The sequence below is a fragment of the Bos indicus genome, chromosome 9, assembly GCF_029378745.1.
Source record: "Bos indicus isolate NIAB-ARS_2022 breed Sahiwal x Tharparkar chromosome 9, NIAB-ARS_B.indTharparkar_mat_pri_1.0, whole genome shotgun sequence".
NCBI classification, from domain to species: Eukaryota; Metazoa; Chordata; class Mammalia; order Artiodactyla; family Bovidae; genus Bos; species Bos indicus.
In genome coordinates this window covers 14,841,120-14,854,745 of record NC_091768.1, presented here as the reverse complement: position 1 = coordinate 14,854,745, position 13,626 = coordinate 14,841,120, and the positions used below count along the sequence as shown (strand labels likewise).

At 38.3% G+C, this 13,626-nt stretch overlaps 1 protein-coding gene across 3 annotated transcripts in view; it reads left to right on the top strand.

Annotated features, from left to right (window-relative positions):
• The window catches only part of COL12A1 (collagen type XII alpha 1 chain), a 117,795-nt gene that overhangs the window by 77,017 nt on the left and 27,152 nt on the right, over window positions 1–13,626 (top strand). For all 3 annotated transcript variants that reach the window (XM_070795751.1, XM_070795749.1, XM_070795750.1), the window contains 9 exons: window positions 474–548; window positions 2,385–2,524; window positions 4,171–4,294; window positions 4,460–4,603; window positions 6,165–6,329; window positions 7,625–7,663; window positions 7,760–7,898; window positions 10,436–10,578; window positions 10,871–10,980. In XM_070795751.1, coding sequence (XP_070651852.1) covers window positions 474–548; window positions 2,385–2,524; window positions 4,171–4,294; window positions 4,460–4,603; window positions 6,165–6,329; window positions 7,625–7,663; window positions 7,760–7,898; window positions 10,436–10,578; window positions 10,871–10,980 — 1,079 coding nt within the window. The remainder of the gene's footprint in view (window positions 1–473; window positions 549–2,384; window positions 2,525–4,170; window positions 4,295–4,459; window positions 4,604–6,164; window positions 6,330–7,624; window positions 7,664–7,759; window positions 7,899–10,435; window positions 10,579–10,870; window positions 10,981–13,626) is intronic.

The window sequence follows — 13,626 nt, the reverse complement described above, 5'->3', positions numbered from 1 at the left end:
GGGAGTCTCTGTAAGGCTTCAGAGTAGGATCCTCTGGATGTGGGAGGCTGAAGTGACTCCTGCATGACCACTTCTCCTCGAGAACAGCAGTAGTGAGGTGATGGCAGGTCCTTGAGGTGGGGTCTGTGGCCGGCTCAACACCTTTATCTGTAGCAAACCTGTGCTGCCCCTGTTAGGTTTGGTATAATAAGGAAAGACCTCAAAGAGGGAGCTGGCTCTAGCAGACAGTGAGAAGGTGAATATGTGTTGCATTAGTGACCTTTGCCCATTCTCCCTCTGATTCTGGGCTTCAGTTCCTGCTGCAGTCAATACTGTCTGCCAATGGTACCAAATTTGGATGAAATAGAATTCCCAGCATCAGTGCCAGGGAGACTTAATTTGTTGTCGAGGGCTGAAATGGCTCTTAAGATTTACTTTCTGTGATATGAAATATGTACTTGTTGTGGTTTTCTAATTATCGTTTTAAATTCTAGCCTTAAAACCAACGGAAGCCCCGACAGAGCCACCCACACCCCCTCCTCCTCCTACAATTCCGCCAGCCCGGGAAGGTAAGTGATGCTATCAGTCCATGCATTCAGCTGCTGGGGACTGAGATCCTTCTTACTTACGCACCCTATACATCATTTACAGTTGACATAGGACATTTCTGATTTATTATTCCTGCGGGAGCGTTTTTAGATCAAAGGCAAAGATGACCAGTGATTCTCTCTTCCCTTGCTCCAGACACATTTTAGTGTGACTAAAATCAATCATAAACCACTGCAGCTCTCAGTGGAGCTCTGTTTCCTCAGTTTTGCAGATGAATGTCTAGTGATGCCTTATAAAATCGATAGTCACATGGTGGGCATTTCTTTCTTCTGGCTGTTGGCATTAACAAGCACTGGGAACCTTTGGTGCTAAATCTGCAATGTAACTCCTGTGGCCTTTGACTTTGGAATTCCTGGCTTCTGACCTGAGAGGCCCTGGATTACACAAAGCTGAAAAATTTCCATTCACCAAAGCTGGAGACATAATTGTCACTTGCAGAGAACTGGTAAAAAGACATATACTGAGCTATTCCTACTGGTCTCCCTGTAATTTGGGGCAATGCTCAGCGTTTCATCAAATTAAGTTTCAGGTGACAGAGGATGAGATGGTTGGATGAGTCATGGACATGAGTGTGAGCAAGCTCCAGTAGGTAGGGAGGGACAGGAAAGCTGGCATGCTGCAGTCCGTGGGGTTGCAGAGTCAGACACGACTGAGCGACTGAATAACAAATTAACTACTGGTTTATTCTTTTCCTACGTTCTGTTTCCAGCATTTAACTGAAAGCATTTCAGACTTTAAAGTTTTTTTTTTTTTTTTACTCTTGGAAAACTTAGAAGGCTATGATTTTATCTTAGCCTTTTTGGTATGATTTTATCTTATGATTTTATCAAGTCTATTAAAGAAGTAAAATTAAAAGTGTATTATTATAGGATAAAATAGTTGAGTTTCTTTAAATTAAACTTTTGAAAAGAATTCAGTAAATAATTTTTGCTTAAAGACATGCTAAGGTCTTAATAGACGTTAAATTTTATTTTAGAGCAGTTAAATTTTAGAGCAGTTTTGGGTTCACCGCAAATTTGAACTGAAAGTACACGTAGGTCCCAGACATGCCCTGCCTCCTCCCATCCAAACCTCCCCCAACTCTCAACATCCCCCTGCTGCCAGAGTGGGATGTTCGCTACATCCTGTGAACCTATATTGGCACATCATTATCATCCAAAGTCCGTATTTACATTAGGATTCATTCTTGGTGTTAAATATTCTGCACATTAAGTTTTTGTCACTAAAATGTTGTTAAATTCTTATTTTCGGAATTTTCTTAAGCCTTCAAGTCTGAAGATTTAAAGATGTTTCTTTATTTTATTCCTCCCTTTTCGTCCTTCCATAGGATTCTAGTGGCTTAATTTAAAATTTAAAAGACACCTTATCTGCATCAAGTCTTTGATGATTATATATAGAATCTCCAAACCCACTGATGACTCAAGTTCTGTGAATAATTGTTTTTAATTTGATTTCCTCCACATTTATTGTTTGAAGCTACTTGAAGAATTCTATATGGAGGGAGCATGTGTTTGCAGAATGTGCGCAGATGGAGTAATTCCAGAGCAGAGATTGAGAGCACTTCTCAAACTTTACTGTGCACTGGAATTATCTGGCACTTTGTTACTGCTGAGTCTGATTCAGGAAGTCTGGGGTCGGGCCCAAGACTCCATTTCTGTCAAATTCCCACGTGATGCTGTTGCTGCTGGAACCACAGAGGAGTAGCAGGGTGTTAGACTACATTTCTCAGTTTTGTAACTTCACTTGAATGAAAGAATTTATGAGACTTTGGGCTTCTTTTGTGTTTTCTCCCCCAGTGTGCAAAGGGGCCAAAGCAGATATTGTATTCCTGACCGATGCTTCCTGGAGTATTGGGGATGATAATTTTAACAAAGTTGTAAAATTCATCTTCCATACCGTGGGAGGCTTTGATGAAATCAGTCCTGCTGGAATTCAGGTGGGTGTCGTTTCAATGGTTGTTCATCTGTAGTGTCTTGCCGTTTCCTCCAAACTTCTTAAGTACAAAGACTTTTCAGTATAAACTCAATTTTGACTTTATTTTCTATTTTCTTTACACATATACTTTTGGGAAGGGCTTAGGTGTAAATGATAAAATGAATAGAAAAAATAAGTATTCCTCTAGGTATTCTCTTGGCTAGATGATGTTCTTGTTGAAGAATTTAGGGAATTCTAACTCTAACTTGCTGCTTAAAACTTCTGACAAGGATCCATTTTCACAAAAGATCACTTTGTGTTCTGGAAGTTAAAGGCATTGTAACTGTCCTACCCTCTTAACTCAGAAGATCCAGGGATGATTAGTGACTGGTTGGGGACCTGTTGTCCCCTCTGTCATGACACTCAGCGCCAGTGGCTCTGTTACTTGTAATTCAGATTCTGCGACCTTGAAGACCCATTTCAATTCCACGCTTTCTGGAGAAGTTTCCTTGATAGTTTTAGGCGTTCCAAACTCCTGAAGGGTTCTGTTTGTATTGCTGTTGTGGCCCATGCCACTTTATATTGTCATTATTTGTGTGTTTCTCTTCTGTCTAAATCACTGATTCCTAAAAGCAAGAGACAATGGTTTTATTATTTTTTTGGAATATTGTTCTTTCCTTCCATATTTCTCTTGGTGAGTTTTCTTCTTTATTTTGGCTGTTTGTACCTCTTCATTGTGACATCTTAGAGATGTTATGAAAATAAGAGCTTTTGACATAAACCACAAATAATTCTGCAAACAAATCACGTCTTCTTTTATGGAATAATGTTTTATGGAATATATTAAATTTCAAATCCCCAAATAATCCTGTGGATGTTATTCCAACCCAAGATGAGTGAAATGTCAGGCTAGTTATGTTCTTAATTTAATGTGTCAGCAACTAAGCCATTTTAAAAATCCTTTTAGAAATTAATATTTCTGATAAAATATAAGAATAAAAAAGCTACCATATTTTATTAGCTTCCATGTGCCAGCTACTTAGTATATATGATTCTTCTTCCTTAAAACGACTGAAGAAAGTAAGTATAATTGTTTCCATTTTGCTGATGAAAAAATGAAGACCCAGAGACGTTGGGAACTTGCCCAATGTCACAAAGCTATCAATCGGCAGAGTTTTGATCCCATTGATCCTGTGTATAAAGCCTATAATCTTTCTACTAAATCACACCGCCACTGAGTTTGTGATGAGTGATGATTATTGTCACACATGTGCCATTTTTATGTTACCATGGAGAATAGATGGAGTCAGTAGAAATGAGAAACAATTGCTTAGCCAACATTTGAGCTCAAGATAGTATATTCTCATTTCTAATCCTGGAATGTCACTGCTCTCTAGCTTCATGTATCCCTTCTTACATCCTGGACAATAAATACAGTGCATGTACTTTATCAGTTATCAATTACTGAAACTTTTATGAAGATCAGAAATTCGAGAATTTAGTGAGACAGTGGTAGTCAGTGTTATAATATTAGCTATAAAGTGTTTATAATATTTCATCAGGTCGAATACACTTCTCCTTCCCATTCTACAACTAGAGGACTCATTTGAAAATTGAAACATAAAAAGAGCTGACTTACCCTCACCACCAAACTGCCTTTCTCTTCAGGTCTCATTTGTGCAGTACAGTGACGAGGTCAAGTCTGAGTTTAAGCTGAACACATACAACGACAAGGCCCTGGCCCTGGGGGCCCTCCAGAACATTCGGTACAGAGGAGGAAACACAAGAACAGGTACTGTTCATCAGCATGTACTTAGACTTTTGCTCTCCAAAGCCTTTGGAGTGATGGGCTGAGTATAACTCTAACATTCAAATTCTTATCCGTTGGGTGTGACTAAAGGCATTTGGATAGTTTTCACTGATAAGACACAAACATGTTCTGTGCCACATTCTACAGGCAAGGCTCTGACCTTTATCAAGGAGAAGGTGTTGACCTGGGAGAGCGGCATGAGGAAGAATGTCCCCAAGGTGCTGGTTGTAGTCACGGATGGTCGGTCGCAGGATGAGGTCAAGAAGGCGGCTTTGGTCATCCAGCAGTCAGGTAAACACAGGCATACATTTGACGCCCAGGGATTGCCCTCATTTATTTTACAGTTTCAAACATCCAGAAATGCTTGCAAAAGACCAAAATTATGGATTTTACTTTATTGTTTCTCTTTGACTTTATCCTCTTCCATACCCTTCTAATGTTATTTTACATTTAATCATGGAACAGTTGGATAATTGCTCAGCAAAGACATGGTGTATTTTTTGTGTAAGACACGCATGCCTCAGACTCTGTCCCCCGTAGTGGTTGGAAGGGTACAGACAGCAGTGATGGGATGATCCTCAAGCAGGCTTCCTGCTATAGCAGAAGTAAATCTTGATGCTGGTTCAACCCACTCTAAGAAGGGACATAGGTTTAGCATGACCTGGTAGACTCATGCCCCAAACAGATTGCTGGAAGGTTCACTGCAAAGGAGTGGAGAGGCGTCTGGGGAGACGTCACTGGTGTAGATCCTGGCAATCAAACATTCTGAAAGCCTGTAGCAAGAATGTTACACTGCCCTTCAAATTAGTTATGTCAGATGATTAGAGATGAAACAAGATCTTTATAGTGCTTGCTTTAACAACCTCACTCCCTCAGGCAGGGTCCAAGGTAGACATATTTTAGAGAGAATTCTATGCTATGCATGATTTACTGTGGTCTAAATTGTAAAGTACTTCATTATATGGAGTTTGTCATCTGCACCTGTATGGGTCTTTGGCTAAAAGTCTGAGTCATGATTAATACTAAGTCATACTGTCTTCTTACAATAGAGATCATTCTATGCACTGATGTTTTTATAAATTATTTCCATTGTGGCTAGGCACTTTGAACCGATTTCTTCAGATGTTGGGCTCCTCGCTGATTTAACTTTGGGGTTATGAATGATTGCTCCTCGAGTTATCTTGTTTCTAGCTAATTATGTAACCAGTTTTTTATATAGCCTATTTTTCCTGCTGTCGAATTAAACTTTTGGAGTGAAAACTTTGTTTATTTGGGTTAGCCTAAATAAATGAAAGTTTATTGCCAGCGGGAGTTGTAGATTTCATTTTGAAAGTGGTCAAAGTGCTGACTTTGAGCCTGAGTTTATTGAGTAAATTAGTTTCAGGAATTCAGTTAAAATGGGCCTATTGTTGGTTTCTGAGTCAAATCGGCTTAAAATGCTAATGTTGCCTAAGACATCTGCAGAATTAATGGGTATATTTAGGATGTGTGGAAGGAAATGAGTGCTATATTAAGCCATTTTGTTATTAAAATGTTCACCTTTTAATTGTTAAGATTTTATTTTAGGAAATCCAATTAATTGAATTTTATATTAATGGGTATATTAGGATGTGTGGAAGGAACTGAGTCTACATTAAGTCATTTTGTTATTAAAATGTTCACCTTTTAATTGTTAAGATTTTATTTTAGGAAATCCAATTAATTGAATTCTATAAGCCAAAAAACAGGAAAAAGTATGTTGAAAGAACTTGATGTATAAGCTGAGAAAATTTGGCATCATTTCTGATAAGGTTTTATTTTGAATTGTTTAGACCATAAAAGTTTGTGTAATTCTGTAAACATTGCTCTGCAGGGTTCAGTGTCTTTGTAGTTGGTGTGGCTGATGTCGACTACAATGAACTTGCCAACATAGCGAGCAAACCAAGCGAACGGCATGTGTTCATCGTGGATGACTTTGAATCTTTTGAGAAGATCGAGGACAACCTCATCACATTTGTGTGTGAAACTGCCACTTCAAGTAAGTCATGGTCCATATGGATCCATAGTCTCACTTGTTTTGAAAAGTAACTACTGTGTAGACCATTCCTTATCCTAACCAAGATCAAGTCTGTGCATAAATAGATCCTGGGAAACCACTTGAGAACCTGATGAATCACTGTTCCTATTGAGATCATGCTGACTGTGTGCTTGTCAGAGGTCCATTTTTAGTCTTGAAGATGCAATATTCCTTGTATGGAAATAAAATGTTTGTATATATCCTTTTCCCACCATCTCAATGCCTGTGACATTTGAGAAAATGAATCTTCAACTTAGAAATGCATTTATAGAAACATTTCTGTGAGGTGAAGGTTTTCCCTGTTAGTAATCAATTGGTATTTGTTCTGTCAACATCTGTGCTTCAAGAGAGCCATGAAAAAACAGCCTTATGCGAGTGTTCCCCGTAGAAATGCACTTGGTTCTCATTTGTTTCTTTGGCTATATTCATGGTATACCGAGACCTCCAGTTTAACTTTTGAGATTCAGTGAAGGACAAAAGATTTAAATCCATTTGTCCTCCTCCCCATTCATGAACTCTGATTTTTGGAGTATTAGATTAAGGAGATAGTTGAGTGGCTCATCTAAACCCCTAATCCCAGGCAGAGCTGTGCTTTTTAAGTGTTGTTTTTTTTCCCTATTAAACATTATATTAGAATCTCAGAACTCTGGTTAGAGGCAGAGGAAGTAAACAAATGTTAATGGCTTACTGTAAAAATTAACGCTGAAGCTCAGAATGGAGCTGCCCTAGTGAAAGTGCGCAGGGAGGGAGGAGCAGCTGTTCCATCCATTCCAGGGAGTCTTGCATGCAGCCTGTCCTGTCCCAGCTCTGGGCCCCAGGTTGGGACCCCCTGCACACCTGCCCGGGATGGTTCCGTGAGGAGCACGAGCCTCCAGCGTTTGGCCGAGAAGAGGACTGGCTGGCAACCAATTCCTCCTGCCCTTGCATAAATTTAAAGTTTGCTGGGCGAAAAGTTCTTTAATTCATCGAAAAAAATATATAAATTTCCCCCTTTAATTCTGTCTTACCATTCTTAAGAACGTTGTGAAATTCCAGGTGGACTGGAGATTGTCCAGAAAACATGGTTACTACTGCTCAATAGTATAATTTCTCCTACAAGTTGAAAATCTACACAAAACTACTTAGAAAAGGTTCGATTGTCATGTTCTGTGAATGAACAGTTTGGTTACTTGCTGTCCATATGCAGGCGCTTTCTGTGCGTGTGTAATGTTAGTTTTCCCTGGTGCCTTGGACTTAAACAATGCTGTGCGTTGCAGGTTGCCCTCTCATTTATTTGGACGGCTACACCTCACCAGGTAAGCGTTCATACTCTTGGGCTAATTTATTTCAGGATTTAAGCAATAAGATAATTCAGATAACCTCATTTCAATATTTTCTGTTCTGATGTGAAGGTTTTAAGATGCTTGAAGCGTACAATCTGACAGAAAAGAATTTTGCTTCTGTGCAAGGAGTCTCCCTGGAGTCAGGCTCTTTCCCCAGCTACTCATCTTACAGGCTTCAGAAGAACGCCTTTGTGAACCAGCCTACAGTGTGAGTCTGACAACAGGAGGGTCTCTTTCTTACCATGGGCCAGAGGCTTTTTTGAGGGTCTTAGAATCTTTGCTGATTTCTTATCACTCTGGTATTTTAGAATTGTCAGAAAAGTCATATGAATAACCTGATTTAGTTTCCTTAAGTACAGTTGGGTTGTGTGTGTGTGTGTGTGTGATGTGTATGTTCAGTTGCTCAGTCATGTCCGACTCTTTGTGACCCCATGGACTGTAGGCCCCCAGGCTCCTCTGTCCTTGGGATTCTCCTGGCATGAATACTGGAGTGGGTTGCCATTTCTTCCTCCAGGGGATTTTCCCTACCCAAGGATTGAATCCGTGTCTCCCGCATCTCCTGCATTGCAGACAGATTCTTTACCACTGAGCCATCAGGGAAGCCCCACAGCTGAGTTAAGGGTCTTTTATCAGGTCACATGGGAGACTAGTACTCAAGCCTGCTACTCTGAGAATCTCATCCTGTATCTTCCACGTGATGGATTACTAAATCCTTTTGAATTTAAAGCTAGGACTGTAGTTATGCTTCTTCTAAGGGAGATTATTTAAGCAGGGAGGCACCTTCTTCTCTTGACCGTTTCTCCGTGGGTGCAGAAGGGCTGGATGGAATCAGTGCAGAATGGGATCAGGCATTCTTCCTAGAGCTTCTGACTCCAGAAGATGAAAGACTGCAGCAGTCCGTCAGTGATCTGTGATCCGACAGGCGGCAGTTAGTTTTTATTGGCTGGTGCTCCGGGGACCTGTTGGGCAGCTCTAGATGTTGTTATTTAACTTGATGAAAGTTTGTACCTGGTTCTGATAACCAAAATATGTGTTTGGCATCTTCTGGAGGGGAAAGAACACCAAGAAATAAAGTTTTCAGAAACTTAGGACAGAGTCAGATGATGATGCCTGAAATTTGAAATGCTCTGGGAAAGCTGACGGAAAATGCAGACTAAAACCAAGGCTAATTTTTTGTAAGGAAGCACAGATTGTATTGTTGTAGTGTGACCACACTGTGAGTTCCTAACTCTTTTATGGTTAACCACACTAGTTCGCAGTTTTAGGTTTTGCAGTGAACCTAAATACCCAGTGTTTAACTCTGTCACCTCAAGCTATGATTCCTACATTTTCACATAAGACAGCCCACTGTCCTCTTAAGAGTCAGATCTTGTGGCTGAAAGAGGCATAAAATGCAATTAAATACTTCTTTATTTTTTCATAATCATTCATTAACTAAAAAAGGAGAAAAATGGGCTAAGTGACTGATGACTTTATATGGAGACAGTATTATTTTTAATGTGGAATATTGCGAAGATTTCATGGACACAGGAGCCTGGCGGGCTATAGTCCATGGGTTGGCAAAGAGTTAGATACGACTGAGCAACTCTCACTTCACTTCATCATGAAGATGGTTGGTTTTCAAACATACAAAAGACATTGTGTCAGCTTGCCCAGAACATACACTTTAAGAAGGAGGGCATCTCAGAGTGTGGAGTAGAGGTCCCGGCCTGTACAGATGGGAAAAGAATCTAAAAAAGAGAGGCTTTATGTATTTGTATAACTGATTCACTTTGCTGTACAGCAGAAGCAAAAGCAACATTGCAAATCAAGCATATGCCAATAAAAATCGAAAAAAAAAACCCCAAACATAGGACAGCGTTACATTCCAGAAGTGCCGGCACTGTGGGACACTGAGGCTCAAAACCCCAAGAGCCGTTCTCTGCCTCTGTCCAAATCTGTGGAGCGGTTGCTTTTCTGTCCACGGGCCGATTATCAAGGCCCTTTCCCTATCCTTACGAAGAAAGTGTTCTTAAATGGTCTCAGGCTATTTCAGAGGTTCCCTTAGAACAATGATTGACTCAAGTCTAGAAGGACGCATGGGTCCACATTTTATGTTCAGTAGCCTTAGAGCCAAGAAACTTGAATCATATCCGTTTATCAACACTAAACATTTGCACATGTATGTGGCCGTAACATATATTATTGGTTTTGTTTCTGGGAACGTGTGACCTTCTGGAGCTTATTTGATTTATTTGATTTTAAGGGAGGACTTTGGAAGTGTATAGGGAGGGAGAAATTGAAACCTTGAGCCATCTTACGTACAGTCTCATATCCCTGATGTTGGAAATTGAATATATTTAGTGAGATTTATGCTCTTTAAATTACATCCGTAGATACAATGTTCATCACTCTAAAATCATTATATAGTTTTATAATCATCTATGTATCTAGAAAAAATGATTTATTAACTGTAGGATGAAAGACCATTTGGCAGTTTCCCAGACTTTTTGACTTTATCAGATTATAAATAAACTATTACTGCTTACATAATGGGTCTTTAGTGTTTGCTATTTTGAGGTCTCATTCTTAATTTTTCCCCTTCTAATAATGTATTATTAAAAGGATTATTATAATATAATTGGATTATTATAAATGGCTTCAATACTAGTCATGAAAAGATTCTAGTCCAAAAATTTTAAATATCATCTATTTCTGATGAGAAATCCTTACTAATTAGTTAATTAATTTTGCTTTATCCAACAGAGAACTACATCCCAATGGACTCCCTCCTTCATATACAATTATATTACTATTCAGACTCCTCCCAGAAACTCCCAGTGACCCTTTTGCAATTTGGCAGATCACAGACAGAGACTATAAACCACAAGTTGGTGTGATTGCAGATCGTAAGGATTTTTATCTTCTCTTAAGGCCCATGCATGCATATTTTTTATTATGGTTTTCCTTCTCTTTAAGAACCTTCTGGATGTCTATGTATGTACGTATATATCTTTTTCCTTGATTATGCTTTTATGTTTAAAGTTATAAAAAAATAGGTCAGTAAATACTTGAATTACATTTTATCTTAACCGAATTATTAAATTTTTAGAGATCTCCTTAACAAGAATTAATTGTTAATACTTTCAATATAGAATCTCCATGCATTTGATTTTAATAACAATTATGTGTTGATTACAGCTTCTAGCAAGACATTATCATTCTTTAACAAGGATACAAGAGGTGAGGTGCAGACTGTTACATTTGACACAGATGAAGTGAAGGCATTATTTTATGGAAGTTTTCATAAGGTAAAAACGTAAGATTATCTGGTTATTTATAAAAGAAGTATGTGGACTTAAAACTTAAACTAATTTATTATTTATTAAAATGTATGTTAAACTAGTGGAAACATAGCCATGTCTTTTAAAAACAATATCTTATTTCAGAGGATTTGATCAATTTTCAAAGAAGAAAATTTAAAATGATATTTCTACTAATCTACTAGTTAATGAGATTAACTACTGTTAACATTTCAATATATATTCAATGCAAATGTCTTTTTAGAATATGAGTTGTATAGTATATACAATACTGTACGCCCATTTTTCTACCTTTTATTTTGAACCTTTATGAATTTTGTTTCAGAAGCTTAATTTTTGTGGATTGTATTTAGTTGATAATATTTTTTCTTTTATAGAGCATAGTAAGCTGCTTCCTCTTGCTCATTTATTGAACAGTTACAAACATGTCAGTCCAAAAGTTATCACTATCTACCAACATAATTAAGATAACTGTTTATGAGATTAACTTCTGCGTGAACACATTTACAACTTCTCTGAATCATTTTATTAAAACTTCTAAGATAAATTCTTAGGGGATTATCTATTCTTGATCTTAATTTTTAAATTTTAAGATCCAAGGGTAATACAGACTTGCTGTCAGGCAATTAATTGACAGATAAGAGTACTGACTTTGGCAGAATTGGAAATGAACAGTCTTGGTTATGAGTGGACTTTTTAGTGGAATTTTTGCATCAATTGGATCAAATGAACAGGAGAAAGACTGTTTGCTGCGCAAGCTTTAAAATTTCCCTAGTATGAGGCTCAGAAAGTTAGTCCCCATATGTAGAAAACAAGTATTTCCAATTCAATCTGATTTCTCAAGTGAAAATTGAAGAACTTCCCCATAATTAGGTAGATTTAGCTGAATTTCTTGCTGATTCTCTTCCTAAGAATCCTGGTTTCTTCCCAGAATGTTTTCTTATTCATGAATCAGATTCTTGGTGAAGATAGCAAGGGATGTGGAGAGGCCTCAAAGTGCACATCATTGTTGTTCGGTCACTCAGTCATGTCCAACTCTATGGGACGGCATGGACTGTAGCCTGCCAGGCTCTTCTGTCTGTGGAATTTCCCAGGCAAGAATACTGGCGTGGATTGCCATTACCTTCTCCAGGGGAACTCCTGACACGGATTGAATCCGTGTCTCCTCCATTGGCAGGTGGACTCTTTACCACTGAGCCACCAGGGAAGCCCAATGAGCACATTAGTGATAAGCCAAAAAAAAAAAAACAAAAAAAAAAAACCAAAACAAAACCAATGATGGAGAAACAGAGATCTCTGAGTATAAAGGCATATTTGCTCAACAAGTTACAGACTTTACTGGTAAAGTGCAGGAAAATAAATGCCTTATTGGGAAAGAAGATTCTAGTTTGACAGGTTTTTACTAGCCTCAATTGCTTCTTGTCCAATAATAGATGCTGAATCTGGTGAAGTTCTTATGAACTTTTTTTGGCTCATTGATATGCCTATTATAAACTTACCTTTGAGTAACTTGCTAAAGAGGACTATTTTATTTTTCTTCCATATCCACTGAAGATATTGGAAACTCAGCCTGCTATTAACCACCTGATAATCATTTAGGAACTATTATTATTATCTTTTTAACTTTTTATTTTGTACTGGGGTATAGCTGATTAACAATGTTATGATAATTTCAGGTGAACAGCAAACTAACTCAACCATATGTATACATGTATCCATCCTCCCCCAAACTATTCCCCCCGTCTAGGCTAGGAACTATTATTTTTTAATTTCCAACTTTCATTGAATGTTTAGTTTTACTTGATGAAAATAAGGCAGTATTTTTTAAGAGATCTATAGTGATAGTCATTAATTATTGCATATCAGGAGACTTGTTTTTTGACCCTCCCGTCTTAATTTGCCTTTATAGAGAGGTATTTGTGTTCTTAGGTTTTATGTAATGCCTCTTGTCTCTTTTTCTCATAAACTCTTTTCGTTTCAAATTCTCTGCCTTCTTTTTTCATAGTGTCTTTCTATTTTTTTAGTTCCTCCTCTACTTTTTCATTATGCTTTCTCCCCACTCCTTCCTTCCTCCACCCCATTCTTATGACCTACTCTCCTTTATCGCATCCATTCAAGTACCAAGTTCAGTCTCTATTGGCTACTGATCCAAGGACTTGGAACACCCTTCTTTCATTTCCCATGTAATTTGGGAACTGAAGTTCGTCAGTCCTTGAGATAAGAACAAGTAGTTCTCTGAGAGAAGCAGCAAATTAGCGAAAATAACATGCCGGAGGCTCTTGGGAGAGAGGGGATAGACTAAAAGAGCTTATGTGGGGAAGGGCAGACAACTGCTGCTTCTGGAGGATTATCTTGAAAAAGTTCTGTGTCTCCATCTTATTGTAACAGATGACATAGATTCGAGTGAGAAATTTGTAATAAGACAAAAAGGTAGAATAGATTAAAAATAAGGAATGGCAGACCTTGGGAAGGGTTGATGCGTTGACAAGAGTGTTCGTGCTTCGTTCTACTGGTCTGTGACCAACATGCTTCCTGGTTGGGAAACAGTCCCTAATTACTTGGGACAATGGTGCCCAGATGAAGAGTCAATCTGAAATTTAATTATGCATGTGTTTAACATGCAATAAAACACAC